At 50.1% G+C, this 21148-nt stretch overlaps 1 protein-coding gene across 1 annotated transcript in view; it reads right to left on the bottom strand.

Moving 5' to 3' along the window:
• Window positions 1-20674, bottom strand: part of LOC144180500 (acetylcholinesterase-like) — a 29559-nt gene extending 8885 nt beyond the window's left edge. The window contains exons 1-6 of the mRNA XM_077708832.1: window positions 20549-20674; window positions 19865-19956; window positions 7544-7703; window positions 3176-3542; window positions 1539-1831; window positions 1016-1297 (exon numbers count right to left, since the gene is read on the bottom strand). Of these exons, the coding sequence (XP_077564958.1) occupies window positions 1016-1297; window positions 1539-1831; window positions 3176-3542; window positions 7544-7669 (1068 nt within the window). The 5' untranslated portion in view covers window positions 7670-7703; window positions 19865-19956; window positions 20549-20674. The remainder of the gene's footprint in view (window positions 1-1015; window positions 1298-1538; window positions 1832-3175; window positions 3543-7543; window positions 7704-19864; window positions 19957-20548) is intronic.
• Window positions 20675-21148: the final 474 nt, after the last annotated feature.

The following is a 21148-nucleotide window of genomic DNA, read 5'->3' as shown; positions in this document are numbered from 1 at the left end:
AAGCGGGACCCTGCACAGACACACAGAAAGAAACTCTGGCAGATTCACAGAGTTTTAAAATAAGTGAGAGGCAAGCTGTGCAGAATGCTTGGGCTGAATTTTACCCCTGTTCAAGGTTTCACTGGTTTACATGGCTCTGGCGTGATTCTCTTCGGCTTCAATTTCCTCGGCCGCCGGAATACTTTTCTGTGTAAAGTGACGCGCACCCTAGTAAACAATCACTCTCAATGACGACTTCCCATATTTGGTTCAAGTAATTTCACAATGGCCACAAGGCCACTAACCCGCTTAAAGTTCAACATGAGCTCACCTTTTTGCATGCTTGCTCGCCGCGGTTTAGCATCTTATTATTCTAATGCCAACTTAAGTGCTGGCCTTCTCAATTCTCCCTCTGTGTACTAGGCAAAGAAACGACGATAAACACCAAACACTAGGGAAAACTCCCACCTGCCCTCGCGGGAACCCCTGTGCAGATGCGACACATAGGGGGTTCACGTTGCAGCGTTGGACAGCGGAAAAACGGCGCTGGAACGATGGAGCGGAGCGGCGCAGGCACCGCGTTTTATAGCGCGCATAACGGTGAGGGGACGCGCCGGCGCCAGTGCGTCTGCCGCGGCTATGACGCAACACAATCCAACACAGTCCACTTTAATCCAATGCAAACCGAATCCAATCCAACCCAATCCAATCCAAGCCAAGCCAATCCATTCGAATCCAATCCAATGCCCCTCTCTATAGTGCCTAAGGCACTCAACCCTCGCGAGAGAGTGTTCGCTATCGGAGAGGAGAGGGGGTGAGCGGCGGAGAGCGCAGCTCACGTGGCGAGGAGAATGGGGGAGGGGCGGACGCCGACAACAACGCCGACGCCGGATGCAGGGACAAGGCGAGTAAATGAGATGCAGTCGCATCTAAAAGAGCGCACGAAAGCTTCACTCTTTAACTGAGGAATGCGCTTATGGCGTTCCAATAAGCCCCCAAACGCCGTTCGTAGGGAGTGTCTAATCTTTAGCGTTACCTTTGCTAACGGCAGTATTCGATCGTTGAGCAGCGTGATCACGTCACGCCGATCTGCCCCGGCGAGCACTGTGTCCGGCCAGTTCCCGGTGGCTCCTCCACTGAGCGTGCCGACGTCCACCATGGGCGCAAAGCGTAGTGGGATCGTAATGTTGCCGGAAGCCCCGACGAGCTTCTCTATGGGCGCGGCCCGGAAACAGGGGATCCAGGAGGCCACGCTGCCGTTCTCGGTGTTGCTGCACCCAAGCGCCCGCGCCAGGGCTGCGAAGGTCTCCCTGCTCACCTGCGCGGCGAACCATGCGCTTTCAGACGCATTCACAACTGCAAAACCAGACGCCGAAATCTATAGACATTATACCTGAAGCTGAGTTACGGCTGCAGATTCAGAAATGCAAGACCATTTGGCAGTTAGGACAGCCATACACAGAAGATGACGGTAGACTGATTCCGATGTATTGATCATCAAGCTGAGAATCCTAGCGGGGCTAGCCTAGTAACCATGTGTCGTATTAACGACGACTCACCTGTCCTACAGGCAAGAGAGAGCCAACGACGAGCCCTTGGTACAGTGCCCGCATCACTGCGCCGCGGGGAAGGAGACGTGCTGCCGCCGATAACATGTAGGCCCCAGATCCGTGCCCGACAAAGACAAGCCTTTTCGGGTCGGCGTGGAAGGCGGCCGCATTGTCCATTGCCCACTGCACACCGGCGACCACGTCATCCACGGCCACGTTCTTAGGCAGTTCGTCCACGCCGGGTGGGTGCATGAAGCCCAGGACTCCCTGGCGGTGGTTGGGCGCGACGACTACGACGCCCCCTGCGGAGACACCCGTCCTCTAGATGGCCTGTCGATTTTCAAATGTCAAATGTCCTGTAATGGGTCAACCTGTTGTAGGCGAACTAAGTTGTCGCTCTAAGATGGTTATTGAGTCGAGGATTTCTACGACTGTTCCCATTACTCAACGACATGTCCGGCCTGCTTCTCGTTATTTATGACAGTCACCATACTCTGCACCCTGTACCCTGTAGGGCAAAGCTATATCGCATAGACACCCAGCGGCTGCCATCCTGCAGTGCTCAAATTCATTCTATCCCTCGAATTTTATTTTATCCCTCTCGGCCGGTTTTTCGGTGTTGTCTTTCAATTATCTTACCCGATGGTACTCACGTTAGTTCTTAGCCTTACATCCCCGAACTTAGTCGACTAAGTTCGCTTAATTGAGGCTATTATTCCTGTTGTCCCAGTTCGTTCCCTGGTATAAGGGGCTGATTTCTTATTCCTCAGCCTGATTACTATCTCACTTTATTCCGCTACCCGGTCGCCTCATGGGTTTAAATCGGTGTTTTCAGCAACAGGGGTAGCGTAGTGTTTATCACTTGACAGTGTTTACTGAATGCCGCACATCACGCAACAATTCAACGCCGCATTGTATAAGAACTGACAGACAAATTGATTAGCATATTAATCATCCTGTTTAAGTATGTCAGTTTCTGTGTCTTTTGATATGTGACAAACGTTCGATGTTTGTTGTTTTGCACGTTTATTAGCATTTTTTATATCGGGTGTGGGCAGGGAATTCCATAACTTTTGTGATTTTGTTCATGTTCAATATCTTACATTTTTCTGCTCTCTCCTATGAATAAAGTATATATATATATATATACATATATATATATATATATATATATATATATATATATATATATATATATATATATATATATATATATATATATATATATATAATGGTGACGAGCATACACCTTACCTTCACGCAATAATCATCTTGGCGGGATTACAAGACCTCCAATTTTTCGCGGCTGGGCTATTATTCAAAAGAACGAAGGCAAGCTGACGCGCGAGAAATACAAAGCCACTCTTAAATTTAAATCTATAGCCAAGAATCGTCCCGCAAACTCTTGCTCAGGGGCAAACCGCGAAGCAAAACTAAAATTCTTTGCCCTCGAATCACGCCAACGGTGTTATTCAACCGCGACGCGTCACTTGCACAACATGCAACGTATAGGCCTTGTTGCTCGAGCAGCCGTACGACAACGATACCCGTATGCTCCAGGCGTGTTGCTATATTGGGCATATAGCGTCAGGAATCAGTTCCTTTGCCAGTGTGGGAGCAGCCGTTTTCTGCGAAGCTCTCCTTACCCTTAGCGGCCAATTTGGACCAGTCTTCGTTGTCGTTTGAGCCGGTCTCGAACCAACTGCCCACGAGAGCGACCACCAGCACCCGCTTGGCGTCGCCTTCCGGGGGCGGCAACGCCGGGGCCCACACGCTCACATGCAGGCAGTCCTCCGAGCCCAGAAAGCTGCCGTTCTTCCACTGGGCGCACGAATGGCGCGCACTGATGGCCGGGCGCACCGTGCACGGGTCGGACACTTGCAGCGGCACGGGCTTGGCGAACCGACGCTCTCCCGCCGTGCTCTCGGCGAACCCGACTCCGCGGAAGCGCCACAGTTGCACGCCGTCGGTTTTGAGCGCACGCCCTTTCAGCCGCCCCACCTTGGTCTGCAGCTGCGGACAGTTTTACCGGTACACGGTTTAGAACGGGAACAGAGAACGGCACATGCCTTGAGATTAATTCGGGTGTTGCGTGAGTGGGTATATGTAAAGCAGCGCGGAAATGAATATTCAACGTATAGTATTACGTATGACAGACTGTACGCAAAATTTTGTCCGTACACTAGGAGGCATTCCTGTGGTTCAGCTCCCCCGCAATGCACTGGACTGAACAATGCATGGCACAACAAAGCGAATTGGCGAATGACAGCAACGGGCAGCAACTCACTCGCTGATGCACATCGCAATGCAGAGTGTCATGTTAGCACGCGAAATGCCGCAGCGCACAACAAAACTATTGAGTCCAATGGAGTAATCGGCATTGTCATTCGCCGAAAGGTTGTAGTTGGCTGCCTGGATTGGTCAATTGCGTGCATTCTGGCGAAGTTTAATCCCAGCATTGTCTAAGAGGGAACGTACGTGAGTAGGTACAGTCATGACGGATAGTCATCGTCGTGGTATGAAGCATAATTTTTACGTTAAGGAGGAATAGATGGCCGGGATTATCGCCGCTCTTCTTGAGAACACCAGGGGGTAGGGCCCGTCTCTGCGCTCTATAGATGTCAGGTGCACAACGACTGATGACGTTGAAGACTAGTGCGTGTGTTTTGGGCTTGTATGAATCCTGTCATGGATTCTTTCCCTTCGCCGATTCATTTGAAAGTGGAATTGAACTGTTCTAGCTCCGTTGAAACAGAAACAATGTCAATTTAGGAAATATCTGCTGCACGAGAAATCGAAATACGTCGTTCGAGCGGTATCTGAAATGACTTCAAAGAACTACCCGTTCGCCGGTGTTCCTCTTTTATAAGTAGCCCGTAGCCGCTTAATCGAGCGGGCAAATACAGAATCACGCACAACCACCCACCCCCTCCATGAACTGCTGGTGGCTGTCACTGCTAACAAAATTGGAGGAATACTGCTCCGGTAAAGCGGTGGTCCCAGGATCGAATCCTGCACCAGGACGAATTTTTCTTCAACTGCGAAGTTTCTGACGAAGCTGTATAGCTTTCCTGTGTAGCCGTAGGGCTGCATTCAGGTGGATGTCAAACTTTCTTTTGCAAGTTATAATGAAATCTGGGATGTTTCACGCTCGCGTCACGACCGGCTCGCCCATGCTTTGCAGCAAATGAACCATGTCCCTTCAGGTGGACGTGAAGCGTTCTTGTAGTTTCTTCCGTACATTCCAAAGCAATGCTTCACATTGCTCTGAAATCTCGTCAAACCGGGAGTATCGTACAGTATCATTTACGGGTCGTACGCTTTGCAGCTTTGCCAGTTTCCCTAGAAACAGCCATCATGAATTCAGTCGACAATTCTAACGACCCCCCTGTGCCTAAAGGTTGCGAGGGCCCCGTCTGTTGCGTCGCCCGTTGCCTTCTTTCCCCGGAGCCCTCGGGAAAGTGTGCAGCATGAAACACGGCATTGTTTGTGTGGACTAATTCGATATTTTGGCTTTCTATGGCTTCTTTTGGGGCCAAAGCCTTAAATGTCCCCCAGTGAGAAAAGGCGGTGTCGCAGTTGTTGCCACTGAGATGGTGTCCTAAAAAAGCGTCATTGAGCATGCGACACGCCTCAGGAATAAAATGCAAATAAAAAGCGCACGCCTCCGTTGCTAAGAAACGCCTGGCCATGGAGGGAGCCATGTAGAGGAAAGCGGATAGTGTGGTAGCGCCACCACCCGGCCGGGCTCCCCTCTCGATGGCAAGAAGCTATTCGGATGTCTCGATAACACCTCTGGTATAACAGTTGTCACCCAGCTCGTTTGGATTTGGAGATTGAACGTGTTTTATCTCTTCATCTGTAGACATGTGCCCCTTTCAAATGGCTTCCGTTAACACACGGGGACGTCCGGCAACATAGCAGTCGCAGCACGGAATAGCTACATCTGCACTTAATACGCAAACCATTTCTGACAGCCCTCGACCAATCCAATACTAGAAACCGTTTCTCACGTCAAAGCAGGCGCTACTCTGTACTTAAGTTAGTTAAGTTACTTAAGTTAGAAGGTGCATGAACACTCGTGAGCGAAGAACCGGAGATGTGACGCCATTCCGGTTCGCTCAACTTTGGTGTTGTAAGTACGCCTCCCATCGCCAAAATGGCCGTTTCATCAATAAATAAGACCTCTTCCCACCTTCTCAATCGCGCCCTCGGTCCGTCACGCCATCTCTCGCGACAGCGCCACGGATACAAATTTATCTTCCTGAATTATTTCAGAGCGCAGCGTCCTTGGTGTGCGGCAGTCTGGGAGACATTCATACGTTTTACACGAAGCATCTGCACAGCGGTTTGGTTAGTGATAAAAGAGTAGTAGAAAACAGCGGCGCCATAATCTACATTTCACATGATAGAAGTGCTTTTGACGTTTTGTTTCGTCATACAGGACTAGTGAAGGCATTAAAAAAACTCATCAAAGGTGCATTCGTTTTTATTACAGGGTAAGTTATTGCGAAGGGTCTGAAAACGTAATGTACGGAAGAACCGGCTATAGATTACATTAAGTGCAAAATCTTGACATTTAAAAACATAGGGCAAGAAGGGGTTTCTAAAGGCGCGTTCAGCAGCATAACACTTTCAGTATTTCTTACTTTTCGGACTTAACCGCGACTCGTTTCTTCGGCAATATATTGAGAGCGGTAAAATGGTGCAGGGACCTGATGCCACAAGTACTGCTGCGATACATTCAAATAGAACCATGGAGCGCGCGTATTTTAGTACATGATCTGCATGCCGGTGACGGCCGCGTATACGCAGTTGTAATAAGTTGCGAATGTTCGAGTCCAACCTTGGTGAGGATAGACCATCTTTATGTTTAAATCGCTTAAATTTGGCCCGCCTAGCGTTGGGCGCCCGTTGTGGTTACGTTTATTTAATTTTATCTGCTGCATATGACGAATACCTCGCCCGTCGTTGTACCTTTAATTAGAGTGAAAGCTCCACTATGCTACATTTTTCAATGTAAGTCATCGCCTCGCAATGGCCTTCCGCGGCCCTCATGCAAGCTGCGTCTCTTCGTTATGGCCTCGCTTACCCCGAGCTTCACCGCTGAGGTGCCACTGAATAGGTGAGGGTGCAACGACTGTTTCGCCTTCGCCTTATCGCCCAGCGGTGGCTGGGACGCCAGTGCAAGCTGTTTAGGGCAAGCCAACCACGTGGATAGGCAAAGTTTTACCGATTGAAATATGAAAACGCTGCGCTGAGTTTACAGGAACGACGACAAAAAAGACACGCCATTCAGGCAAGCGAAAGCGCTCTTGGCCGGCTGCATTGGTGGCGCTTGGTTGCTCAGTCTCGCCAATGCCGTGCCGGTTGGGCTGTCTGGGCGTCCCCCTCAGCGCAAGCGAAATCTCAAGCAAAGGCAAGATTTCACAAAACACTATGTTCATAATTTCTGCTTTTGCTCGTGATAATTAGGTTCACAAGTGTTAATTAAACCTGGGCCGTTTTTTTTTTGTTCCGAGCTGAGCGCCCGACAACAGAAAACGTGTGCCGGTCAGTTAACGAGTTCGCCAAGTGCAGACGACGCAGGTCAATGGCCTTGTGTCGGCGGCTAACTTAGGTAATAATAGCGTGAACGGTCGTCACACGTGCCAGTGGGAACGATTCTCACACGCCTAACGACTGTTTATTATTCCTATTGCACATGAAGGGCACGTCGCTAGCGTGTGCAGCTTGAATTGACAACAACGCACTCGGGTGTTCGTATTTGAATGTATCGTGACAGTACGCCTACACACCGACATATTTTTACAGGAGCCAGACGTACATATCCTAACACGGCAGAGTCCCAAGAGTTGGGAAAAACAAAGGTGACACCAATCATGACACTAATGTACATTATCTTGCTGGAGTTTTTGAGCACTCAATGGCGATTTCAACATATTGTCCCTACCGGTGAAAATGCACAAGCTATTATTAGGTAGGAGTATAAATGGACAGCCGTTGATACATACCAGAACGGTGTCACTCTCAAGTGGCGTGTCGGGCGGCGGACAGGCTGGCGGCTGCCTCGACACCGGCCCCTTGGAGACTTGGCTAAGCACGATGAGGCCCACTGCCATTGCAGCACCGATGAACATCACGACAGCTGCAGCGACAGACACCAGCGTAGTCCTGCGCGCGCAGAACGGCTGTCGAAAAAACTAGGCCGTAGATACTTCAAAGCCTCTATATTTGCGTTAATTCGTGATTGTCTTTAACGTTCTTCTTCGTTGTTCCTACCGTCCACTGCTCTTTCTCGTGATGATGATGCCTGCGGCGATTGTCCTGTATATCCTCGACGTTCGGCTTTCACATTTTCTAACAGTATGATGATGACGATAATAACTATTTTACCCAAAACCAAGAGCATACCATTCGTGTAAATTTTAAAGTCAAAGGTAGATTTTACGCTAAAACCTTTTCGAGTCTAAAATTCAGAGGGGGAGGGGGTGGGGTACCAATACCTGCAAGTTGCATTTCCCGCGAGGCATTTTTGGGGACATTATAAACAACGGGTTTGACGGATTAGACGCTGTTCCAAAATATCTGGCATCCTGTTCGGTAGTAAGTTCGCTAATTTTGAGGAACAGGTGTTCCAGCCGCCGCGACACACACAAAAAAAAAAGCAAGGCTACAATATCTTGACGTGTTGCCAGAGGAACATAAAGAATAAGGCGCTGCTCCTGATCTTTTGCACTTCCGTAATCTTCCCCATTATCAGCAATACGTAACCATATTGCCACCGCTATCCTGCTGTTATTCAAGCTTTCCGTCAACCTCGACTACTGATCCTTCCCTCGAGTTGTCGCTCTACGCCACCTTCTGCTTCAGTTTCCCCACCCTTTACGTAGCCATTCTTTCATTCGAATGGGCTACGTATTTTTTATTTTTCGCACCGAATTTATTGAAGCAGCCGCACTTTTTCGCAGAGTCTATTCAACCGAAAGCCGGTAAAAATGCCACAGGGAACTTATTCCGGCAGCCGCTTGTGATTGGCTAGGCACGCAACCTGGAGCATCGTTGAGGCGGAAATCAGTCCCGCTGGCTGCGTCTGTGGCACTTCGGTAGTGTGCCAGTTTTGCAATGAGAAGACCACGGTTTGAATCCCGAGGGGGTCATTTTTTTGTGGTTTTCAGAATTTACAAGTTTTCTTTCAGTAACATTTTGTTAACAAATTCGTTTGCAGTCGGGTTATTCCTACAGTTATCCCAAGCTCGACGCACAGGACTTCTACCGGACTGAGCATGTGTATAAAATAGGTTGCGTGTGGTGTAGGTGGGCTGAGTCAGGTTCGGTTATGTTGGGGTTGGTTAGCTTAGGGTAATATGTGATGTTTACGTAAGGTTAGGTAATGTCGTTTCTGTTGGGTAACCTTGCGTTAGGCGACGCCAGTATACATACGGTCCCCACTTTCGTCACTGCTGGAGATGTGCTGCGAGAATAAAAAAGCGGTAATTTTTATGGGAAATGTCCCGCGGTTTTACAGGCCAATGAGAGGCGACGACCGAGAGAAATTCTCTGCGGCATTTGTACCTGCTGCCGACAGAATAGATTCTTCAGGCACCAGGTAATGTTTTGTTTTAACCGAGGGGCTGTTTTTACGGGCCGTAAGTTCGGGGTTCGTGCCCGCCGAAAACTCCCCGCGAGGAACGCTATCGCGTAGGCGTCGCGCCGCAGTCGCAATACGCACTCTACAACGGAAAGACACGTGATAGGGCCCGCCGCAACAGTCGAGAGAAGGTTGCGGATGCGCTCAGTATCGTAGGCGAGCCCTTCGCGCGGGAGCTCGCGTCGTCGTCCGCATGCGCTCAGTATCGTACAAGAGACCTCATGCCCAGCGTCTGCAAAACGTCATGCCCAAATCGGCAAAGCACAACACCCAGGAATACCAGTCTTCGTTGAGCATCGAACAGAAAAAGATGTGGTTTGCAAAGCAGAACCGATGGTATAGATTTAGGGGTGGGCCACCGATCGAAGGAGTTCCGTTGAAAGGTAATGTGTATGACATGCAAGGGAAGGCATGTAACTGTTATGTGCGACCCTGAATATGCATGCAAAGTGAAGACAGACGAGGTGCACACTGACCCCATACTGCAGAGCCACGGTGCAGACGCAGGACGCCAAGTTAGCATCTACTGCTGTCACTAGCTACCCGTCGGGCGAGGACGTTCAAGTCCTGACCTTTCGGTTATGGATCATCGGTCCCAACAAGGCATGTTACATACGAGGCATTTCGGACGGTGGCAGCAAGCGAACGTTCATTAAGGAAGAGCTCGTGGCGAAATTGCCACTCAAAGTCGCTGGAGAGACAAGCCTCGCCGTCGATACCTTTGCATCGTCATTCACTTTTCAAGTGGGAAGAAGAATAGTTGAGGTTCGACTGCGCAGCCAGATTGACGACGTACAGCATGTAGTTCATGCAGTCACAGTTCCCACGATCTGTCTAAACGTCGCAAATACGAAGATGAACAGCGATTTTTTGGAGCATCTATGGAAGTTTGGCTACAAACATGCTGATGAACGAACCGTTCACCAAGAATGTAAGGATCAAGATATCGACGTGCTGATAGAATCTGACCAGCTGTGGACGATTGTGAAAGGAGACCTCATCGAAACAAATCCGGGGATTACTCGGTCTAAAGACCTCGCTCGGATGGATGCTTCAAGGCCCTGTCCGGCAACCGTGTCCCGCGAATCTGACAATGGCGGGAGTGTCTTGCGTGCTGAGTACGCAAGTGCCATGCAACGACAAATCAAAAGGGGACCCTGCCTGGAGTCTCCACAGCAGCCTTGTTGCCCCATCTCCAGGTGCTGCATCCATCACACAGCACACCACAGAAAGTGAGAAACCAAAGCCACTAGAAAAAATTCACAGCATATCCACGGGGTGAATGATGATGAGTGGGCGAAGCTCCTGAGGGGAAATCATCGGTAAAACCGTGACTCTTCAGTGAAAGTTTGCCCACTACATCTGTGTCCGAACGTAACGTCTAGAAAGTCTCGCTTAAACCGCGCGTCGGCACCTTGGGGCTGAGCTCGCCTGATGCGTTTTGCAGACGCCTCACGAGCTCTCACTGCATCGGGGTCTGCCTGCCGATACGCGCGCTTTCTCGCCGCTTCCCGTTCTCTGACGTTTTGGAGATCCTCTTCGCGCCGCAGCCGGGCCGCTTCGCGTACGGCAGGGTCCTCGCGCCGTTGCCGTGACGCTTGGGCCTCTCGTTCTCGAACGCTGGGATCTTGGCGGCGTCGTCGCGCAGACAGACGACACGCTTCGGCCTCCCGCTCTCGTACGGCAGGATCTTGGCGGCGGCGTCGCGCAGCTTCACGGAGCGCTTCTGCCTCGCGGGCTCGCACATCTGCAGCCTTATCCATCGGGCGACTCCGAGCGCGCGCCAACAGCGAACGGATTTTATTACAACGCTCCCCGCCATCTAGTAAACAATCCAAGAAATAAACTAGAGGTAGCCACGCCATCTAGTAAACAATCCAAGCGCATCTTTTCATCATATACAAGTACCGCCATCTAGTAAACAATCCAAGAACTAAACTAGAGGTAGCCACGCCATCTAGTAAACAATCCAAGAACTAAACTAGAGGTGGCTACATACATACGTCGAGGATGGACATACCCACGCCTTAAGGAGCTTCGCCCCTAAAACACGAAGTGAATTTACAGAGAGAGAGAATAAACGTTTATTTAAATCAACAGGGGGGGATTGTACTGAAGCTTGAAGGAGGCGTCCTCAGTCCAGGATGCCTTGAGCGCGGGCAGCATCGACAGCCCTTTGAGCCAGCCGAAGCTGATCGTCCAGGCTAGTGCTCGCCAAGGCGCTCTCCCAAAGCTCGACAGTGACAACCCAATCCTGTACGAACCCAACTTGCCCGGAAACCGATATGAAATATTGGATACAAGATTGAATTTAGTTCGATAAATTGAATCAGTTTCCAACATCGCCCCACGCTTTACAGGTCGCAGACCATAGGGCGAGGGGCCCCTGATCCTTGTCCATCTGGCTGGGCCCTGGGCCTTCTTGCCGCGTTGCTGAATTGCTAGGGGTGAGAGAGTCTGGCGGCATGTGCTCACTGTGCTCAAGCCAATGGACCATACGCATTCTATGCCAACCTTAGGAGAAGCTTCGCAACATGATGCAGCAGTGGAGCATACTTGAACAGCTACAGGCATCGTCAGCACAGCAGCCACTGTGTGCATGATAATCATCTGAACACGTCGGAGGCAACGTGGTTCCAACCCTGGATGCACGGGAAGATAGCAAGTAACCGGAAGCAAAGGTGGAAGAAAAAGACTAGGCTCAACTGGCCCGAACGTTAGCCTTTCACCAGGAACTGTGGTGCTATGTTTCACCAGGAGCCTTTTGCAAGATGGTAATGTTTTTTCCACGTATGTTTTGTGGTCGGGAGTGCAGAAATTGTGCAAATTGCAAATTGTGCAGAAAGAAGATGAGGCTCCAGGAACATACGAAATCAGTATCATTGCCATTGTCATTGTACATTTGTCAGTAATCGCCATTAAAGGGGTTCGATAGGAGGTCTCACGGCTCCATTGCCTGGCGGCTCAACCGCAACGAGTCGGTCGCTCTGTAACACTGGAATTGCCATTTTAGTGATCGTTGATCAAGATTAAAAAGTAAAGCGGCATTGGTAAAGCGGCATTGTTCGTATATACCAAGCATTTGAACAGCACGGCGCAGAAGAGTGACTGGACAGGGCGTTGACTCTATATTTATCTATTGCTTTATCTTTTACGTTTTTCTTTCTTTGCGGGTAAGGATATTAGGTTTTCTACCCTCGAAGAAAGAAAAACGTAAGAGCGGAAGAAGCCTACAAGTTTTCTCTGGGTTTACCCCTCACTGCTTCTACGGACAAATTATTGCAATTAGGCCTGCACAACACTAAGGGGGAATTGGCTGAATCCCACGAAAATATCCAATTGGAACGCCCAACTCACCAAGACGGAAAGACACATCCTACGAAAACTGGATTACGATGTCCTGTAAGGCAATAACGCTAAACAACGCATTCCTCAACATGCTAGAAAGAACGTCACTGTCGCCCCGGTACCAAGAAATACGCATCCGATACACAACAAAGCACAATGCAAGCAAGAGTTCAAGCTATTCGAACTGCATACGGGAAGCGGCCTGATGTTAGGTACGCAGACGCATCACTATACACCAGTCGAAGGCTAGGAATTTAGCTTAGCGATCTTTGTAGCACTCAATATGGAGTTTTAAAATAGGCGGCCCTAACGCTCTGGGGCGCCCACGTGTCTTGGGGCGTCGTACTGCGCATGCGCAGAACTAAAGCCGTCATTGGGGTTTTGTGTTTGCGTCTAGCGCGAATGCTATTTTGCAGAAATAGCTGGCGCCCCAAAGCTGGAGCTTGCGTTCTTGCGTCGCTCTCGCAGCAAGCGAGACTGCGCGTGACCGCGGCTGATGCGAAACCTGAGGCTCGTTTCTCGATCCACCCGATCAACTACGACGATCGATGAGGTGAATTTGTTGATTCAGCGCGTCGTTCGCGATTAATGGATAAAGCAGGCAATCGTGAAGCGTTTTCTGCCTTCGGAAATAGTCCGCACACACGCCGGCCGCGCCTGCGAGCTCGGAACACTCAGGCTCAGCAGCTCGAACCGGTGCAGACCATGGTAGCAACCGCTTGTCGCTGCATTTCCGAATCCATCTGATCGCTAAAAAGAAGTTTCACATGCGAGAAAGTAGGTGTTAGTTTGGTGAAAAATTGTGCTAGCGATTGTTGTCAGTGCTTGTTTTAAAAGTGGCAATCAGATATCTGCCGTGATGCTAAGCCTACGCTGACCAGCCAAGGAGGTTCGGCAGTCCGACGGGTCGCCGCGGCGCGCAGTGCGCCGAGCAGCCGAAAGATGGCGCTACCTGTGCGGAAGCATCGAAACAGGCTGCGCAGATGTCTTGGTCACCGATCGCTCAAACGGAAATTATAGCTGAAATAAAGTTCCACATGCGAGACAGGGGATGATAGTGTGGTGGAAAGTTGTGTTACGGACTGTCATTCGCAGTTGCACAGATAGCGGTGATCAAATATCCGCCAGGATGCTAAGCCTAAAGTTCCCACCACCCAAGCAGACCCGAGCAATGGAAGCCGTTTGCGGGCTGTTGGGAACGCCCCTCTTCTAAAACTCCCCGCGCACGAGCGCCTTGCGTTTGGGTTCCCCTAATTCTTGGGGCCCCCCAACGCCGCCTTCCCTTTTCTAAAACTGCCTAATATTTATGCGGAAAACGATCCTCAGCTTTCCCTTACTCCCCGTTTGGTCGCACACGTCATGCATACACCACAATGCTCAAGCTGTTTGCAGGCAGCCTACCAAGGTTGATACGGTGACATAGTCCCCAGGTGGTTAAAGAACGCTTCACAAACGTTAAGTATTGACATGGAAACACACTTTGAAAGCGCCTATTGAACGAAACGTCACTCGCTTTAAACCAACCTCGAAACAAGGTGGCAACGGGGATCCCATAAGTGACGTGAAAACGATTGCAGCGCCAGCCTCTACAGTGGTGGTCCTCGCGGCCAATACAATGTAGACAGGAGTAAAAGGCTAGGTGCTTCTTTATCCCCTGAGGGATGAAGAAGCACCTACCGCAGAGATGGCTCAGAGGTACAGCACTCGCTTCGTATGTGGGAGGTACCACGTTCCAATCCGCGCACCTCCCTGCACCTACCAGTTTTTTACTGGGTACAGGCGTCCCTCTTCGTGTGCGGACCCTGCAAGGCGAATTGACGCCTGGAAAGCTGATTTTACCGTTGCGAGGGGCCCCTGATCCTTGTCCATCTGGCTGGGCCCTGGGCCTTCTTGCCGCGTTGCTGAATTGCTAGGGGTGAGAGAGTCTGGCGGCATGTTCTGCCACAGGTGGTTACCGAATTGAGCGTCCACTGTGGCTGTGTGAGTCACCAAGTGCATTCATGTGGCTTGCTGGCGCGGGACACATACTAGTAAAATAGGTACAAGCGGCTTCCCAGCCTGAGCTTGGCCCTTTTGTGTGACTACAACGCTTGGAAAGTTGACATGGCTCATACGGGAAATCGCCCCTATGGAAATGGGACAGCTGGAAAAGGGAATTTTTGACCGACGTCGATGGCCGAGCGGTAGAACACCCGCCTCGTAAGCGGGAAATAACAGGTTTGAATCCTGGGCCGCGGATACCCACCGGTTGCTTTAAATGGTACAAGCTTCCCGGTAGCGTAGCTTGTCTGGACATGGGAATGAACTTATGGAGCCTGACCACAAGCAGCCATGGTAAGCTGTGTGGAAGGTTCATAAAAGCCCTTCGGCGGGGTCTCCGGCCGCTGCGAAGCCCCCAGTCAAAAGGGTACAAGCACCCCTTGTCTCGGTAGGCGATAAAGGGCTTGGACACACCCTGCCGCTGCGGAAGACGTGCTAGGTTCCTATGGAGCCACTGGCTACCCACCAGAATAATAGAATGGGGACAGGCACACCCGAACGGGTGATCCAATGTACTGGCAACCGTTTCGCCACGTTGGTTTGCACTATGGGGTACGAGAATGTGGGAGGCGATTGGTTTTCGGGGGGCACCAACCAGTAAAATCGCACAAGCACGCCGGAAGCGGAGTCTCGGGCTGGGCAAGTTAGCGGGCCTCGTCGGTAAATGCCCTAATGGAAGGGGTCGTAACTTTTTATGTCGCAGTGCAGCCAACTGTAGGCTCTACGTCACCACTCTGAGGGAACCACACCTGCGCTAGTTCACAACCGGTCTCTGTTCACAACCGGACACACCTGTTGGTGTGCAGGCACGGCCTGTTTCGACACGGCCGGTTTCAAGGCAACGACATGGCCTGTTTCAGGGCAAACCATTTCTCAGACAGAGGAGCGCCCCCCTGATCCGTCTGAATGTCGCCCACCGACTGGGAAATAAATTGTACTGTGCTTCCTCAATGCCCCCTATCCCTAAGGCTACCTTCTATCTTGTCGGTGGGGTCCCCACCGAGAAAATAGTAACATTAAAGAGACCCTGCCACACTTTTTTCAACTATTTTTAATATATGTAATGCTTGCAGAACGTAGTCACCGAATACATCCAATGCTTAGATTAGGGGGTCGCAAAGTACCTCAGCCACAAATTACTGCTCTATGCCCATAATATAACTTGTAAACTCGCCCAAAAGATTTTTCTCTGCTTCCCGGTCTTGACGTTATTCGACGGCCCGAATTACGTCACTGAGGCTATGTAGTGGCTGTGGACCGGTTTTCCTTCAGTTGCAGCAATCAACGCTTCTCGATAGCAACTTTCAATATAAAGCCACAAAAACAAAGCAGAAACTTAAGGCGTATCTGGTGCAACGAGCAAATCACGCAGTGTGGCTCCGTTCTGGGGATAACTGTAGCTTTCGCAGTGCTTTCAGACGTGAAGGAAAGAGTAAAAGCGTTTCTCGAAAGTGTTGCAGGGTCGCTTTAATCACCGGGAGAATAACGTTATCAATATACTGAATCTCAGTTTGGCTGTTTTTTTTTTGTGAGAGATTGCCCTAAGCCATAAAAAAAAGTTTTGATATGTACAATGCTGCACCAGTAACGCGCCGAAATCCTAGAAGAGACCTGCGCTGGGGCCCCCATATCAAGTGCTTGAGATCTGGGGATCTCCCAGGATGGAGACCTGCGCACCAGATGTGTTGCATTCGGGCGTCTATGGTGCAGGAAGCACACTTCCTGATGCAGGAAGCACACAGAAGGGGCAGATGTCCGCAAACGGCGTGTTATAATGGGCTGGCCAAAAGTGGGTAACTGCTAGGTGTGATGCCACGCAAACCCGAAGCCTCCGCAGCACGACCTCTGACGAACGTCTTTATCCTTTTCTTTTATTACCAAGCCTCATCATGTGCACATTGCTGCAAATATTCATATTTATTTTTGCGCCATGGCAGCCTGAAAAATAAAGAAAAGTTTTGCTGCCCTTAAAATCCTTTTTTTAAGAAAACGTCCTGTCGTACGGAGAAAGTTTTCTGTTCTATACTAATCGATGATATGTAACATGCGACCAATTTCTCAGAAAGCAAAGAAGTACTTGAAATATAATGTTGACATAAAGAAAAAAATTTTCACCGCTGGAACTAGTGGTGCAAGCCTGTAGATACGGCAGAGCTGGCGGCCCCCCTCTTTTCTTCGGATACCCGACTGTTCCACCTTGCATTTATTTCTGAACTTTCCGCTGAAAGTTTTCTATGACTGGCAGGCCAGGATTGTTTTGTCCGCAGGCTTTCACATCTCTCCCAATAGTGGGCCGCGTTAGCACGCCCTAGAACCCGCGACCAACTCCAAAACCAACGCCCGCGCTACTAACCCAAAGGAAGTGCTGTCTGCGCAAAATGCGACAATGGCTCAACCGTATTGACACCGGTTTAATAACCCCAGGGACCCAGGTTCGATTGCGACTACGGGAAGCACTTTTTTTTTAATGGGCTGCGCATGTTATTTTGTCCCGCCGCTGCTTACCCTGTAGCCATCGGTCGTTTGGGTTGTCCCCGTGGTTAGGTTGACGGTTTCAAGCTTTAAAGGTCCCGGGTTCGATACCCCGGGGCCTCGCGAGCCACACTTTTTTAAGCTACGAGGTTTTTTGGTGTGATGGACGAACAAAGCTCGGCCTAAATGGCTCTGCTGTTAAAGGAGCCATGAAGAGAATATACAACTTTGTTTAATTTGAAAGAACGAGGATTCAGTATCTCACTCAGCTCCGTAGAGCCACAAAAGATGTTTTTTAACGAAAAAAAAAAGCAAGAAGTATTTAAAAACTTTCAAATTTTGCGCCACAGTGACGTGTTATGAGCAAGAATGACGTCATACGGGCCAACAATAAAACATAATTTTCAGTGCGTTAACTGCACGTTAGCATTGAAATGATGCGGACAAATGGAAGTTGAGGCCCCATTACAGACGTCCAGTCATGTGTCGTCGCGACAGGTCAGCTAGGCGGCCGCCAATTGCACAAACAAGGTTCCGTGACGTCATGGAAAAGTTGCGGGAAATTGGCTAGGGGGTCGCGACTGCTTCGAACGTTTTCTTGAATATCTCCGGTATTTGTTCGAAGATTGCGATGATATTGGTATCATTGTTATCGGGACTAAGCAGTCTTTCTAATAAACCCAACTTGTATTTTGTCTTCATGGCTCCTTTAAAAGTGGCCGCTATGCCGCCCTTCGACAGTGAATTTCCAGCGAAGCTGCTGTAAAGCACTGCACAAGAAGAAGCCTGACGCATAAGCTCGGCGTCTTGGGCGTGAGCTGCTCGGTTTCGCCTACGACGTTGTTGAGCAAGACGATGTTGCTCCTTTGGTCGCTCGTTGTGTTCGCGCTGCTCCGCTCCTCGGGATGCTTTGCCTTACGTGTCCTACCCATGAAAGTATTGGAATGAACTGAAATGAACATCACTAGAAAACACTGTTGGGAAAGTTGGTGCCTATTTGGTAAAACTTAGAGCGCGATTCAACGAGGACGACAGAAAGACGATAAACAGAAGCGATGTTTTTGTTTGTCGTCTTTCTGTCGTCCTTGTGGAATCGCGCTCGTTTTACCGAACTGAAATGAGTTACTAGTTGCACGTGACACGAGGGCTTCGAATGACGTCAACCCCCCTCCCATTTCGACAGAAGCTGCAAACCTAATCCTTACAAGGAACGCATGGGGAGGAAGGGTGTTTCAATTTTAAAGGCGATAGACTTTCTTGGGCTACTTAAACCCAGAAATTTTGGTCTGTCTGTCTGTCTGTCTGTCTGTCTGTCTGTCTGTCTGTCTGTCTGTCTGTCTGTCTGTCTGTCTGTCTGTCTGTCTGTCTGTCTGTCTGTCTGTCTGTCTGTCTGTCTGTCTGTCCGTCCGTCCGTCCGTCCGTCCGTCCGTCTGTCTGTCTGTAACTCGATTCAGCCACCTGGCCAAAGAAAAATGCTTACTGCCCAATAGTCTTATATACTCCCAGCCAAACGGAAACATCTAAGCCCGGTTTATATGTTCCTACTTGTCGACTTTGTTAAACTAGAACAGGACATTACGCAAATATAAGAGAGAAAATCAATGTATGAGTGATATTTGCAGTGTTCTTTATTGAAAAATTCCTGGATGCTTGGTTTTTTTATAGCAAATGATATTCTACATCTACTGCAGAAAACCGCCGCCTGCTGTTCGGTTGCCCGCACCACCTCCTGGCGGCATATGAGAAATCACGCGGCAACAGAAAAGAAAGGTTCCACTAGCTAGATTTCACGTTCTGCTTGGAACGCAGGTGGAGCACGGCAACGCGGTTTTATAAACCTTAAAGTCGGCCGCCTCGATTCACGCGCGTCTCGTCCGTGCTGCAGCGCTGGCATCGAGGAACCCCGCCTGTAGCAGTGGAACGCGGTAAATTTAAATCGCCTCGAGAAAACCTTTAGTGTGTTTACCTTGGGATGAGCGCTACGGAACAGAAACAGCATGAGAGGTGAGCGGGAAAGCAAAGGAGGGCATTTCCTTGGCAAATGTGTACAAAGACTATCGTCTTTTGACGACCTTTGCAACGAAAGGAGCAGATACGCGGCCAATTCTTTTCACAGGTGTCTTATCCGTCTGTGGTTTCGATGCTTGTTTTGTGTTTTTTAACAAATACTGAGCTGTATGCTGTATGCCTGATTGCAAAGAATATACGTATGCCGTTCGCCTTCAATAGTTGGTCTGGTGTTCCTTACTTACAACAACGACACAATTTTTTTCCGACCAAGGAGAGGCTAACGGCTTCGCTGTAGAAAGCAAAAGCAAGTGTCTTGATTTACCCGCCGCGGTGGCTCAGTGGCTAAGGCGTTGCGCTGCTGAGCACGAGGTCGCGGGTTCGATTCCAGGCCGCGGCGGCCGCTTTTCTGATGGAGGCGAAAAGCAAAAACGCCCGTGTGTACGAGATTTCGGCGCACGATAAAGATCCCCAGGTGGTCAAAATTAATCCGGAGCCCTCCACTACGGCGCGCCTCATCGTCTGCGTTGCGTCGGCGCGTTAAACCCCACAATCAATCAATCAAGTGTCTTGATTTCCTCAAGCAATAACGAATCGAGAGATTCTTCTGCACCATTCAGTGCTCCGCTTTTGCTGCGTGGCTTGGGGTTGAGTAGCTTGGCCCGACGTCTTTAAGGTTACAATCCCTAACAAAATTTCGCAGTTGTTGCGTGACAGGTGTGGGAGGATATATACTGGCGAATTCAGGCTAACCTGGACTATTGTGGCGTTTAGTGTTACCTGGTGCTGCCGTGAGGCAATTGGCCAATCAACTTACTTCGGCTGACCGCTTCCATTGGGTGGACGGTCATCAGGGGGCTGAGGTTGAACGGCTTTGACCGCCTCCTGTTGGGCAGGTGCCGCCGCAGCCTTGAAATAAAGAGGCACGCGCAAATTCTTTTTAACGCGAGTTCCACTTTTACGATTACAGGCTCTGACAAACTGTTTTGCAGCACTCCCAAAAGTTTGCTTACACATACATTTTCCAATACTTGCGCACGTATGTTTTAAATTTCAAGCAGTAATTTTCTACAATCATCAGGGAAACCCCGGAAGATCAAGCATGGGGTCACAGTCTAGAATGAGATAAACGGCATGCTGTATACATTTCCGAAGAAACTTCGGGGGGGGGGGGGGAGCGGGAGAGGGGGAGGGAGGTATGATTTGAGGCTGCGCGTTGTCTGTGGGTAGTGCCGTAGTGGTGGGCTGCGGAATAGTGAACACGACCTGCAGAATGTTCTACGGGGGTGGCAATCACCATACCCCGTCGTATAGCCTTTAAAAATGGCCCCTGTGGCCAGAATCGAGTGTTGGTCACTGCGTCCCTGCACGGGGTACACAGTTAGGCTCCTTAACTGACCCTAGAGTTGCGCTCATAAAATGACGAATGACATGAGAATAAACCTGTACGAGCAACTATTACGCCATGCCTGAGCGCTAGACGAGATGGAAAAGTTCTTACTGCCGCACGAGCTGTCCGAGAGGAATCAGAGCCTTGGACACTCCTTTTGCGCTCACGGCGCTTCTTTGGCTCCTGCGAGGCTTTGGCAGCAGCCGCCGTGAGTTCGGAACGCGGCTCGTACTCAGAAGCCGGGGCAGCCGGGGCAGCCGGGGCAACCGGTGGCGGAGCCGGCGCGCTTTCTTGGTCCTCCTTCCGCGAGGAGTGCTGGTGCTTGGGAGTTTTCGTTTCGCTCTCAGAGCGGGCCGAACCAGCAGGAGGTGTCCTGTGAACAAAGCGAAGCACCTGCGGCAAAACACTCAGTAGGCGCGGAAAAGTTTGTTGCGCACTTCAGCCGGTTATTCCTAGGTTTCCTGGTTGTCTAGGATTAGCTGATTATCATGCTTACTGCTGCTAAAGCGATTTCTAATCCAATGCAATCCAATCCAATCCAATCCAATCACGCCGGCGACGGCTCCGGCGCACCAGCTGTGCGCCGTGAGACGTCACTGCTCCTCGCGCATGCGCAGCACAGCTCTCTAGGAACCACGCGAAACTGCTCAACTTCGACAAGTGTAGCAAATGCTACAAAGAGAACGCAGTGAGTATCGTTTGGAAGCACTT

The sequence above is a fragment of the Haemaphysalis longicornis genome, unplaced genomic scaffold (assembly GCF_048455015.1).
Source record: "Haemaphysalis longicornis isolate Haplotype H1 unplaced genomic scaffold, Haemaphysalis longicornis Haplotype H1 scaffold_4, whole genome shotgun sequence".
Taxonomy (NCBI): domain Eukaryota; kingdom Metazoa; phylum Arthropoda; class Arachnida; order Ixodida; family Ixodidae; genus Haemaphysalis; species Haemaphysalis longicornis.
The sequence above is the reverse complement of the archived record's forward strand: the minus strand, read 5'-3'. Positions and strand labels throughout refer to the sequence as shown.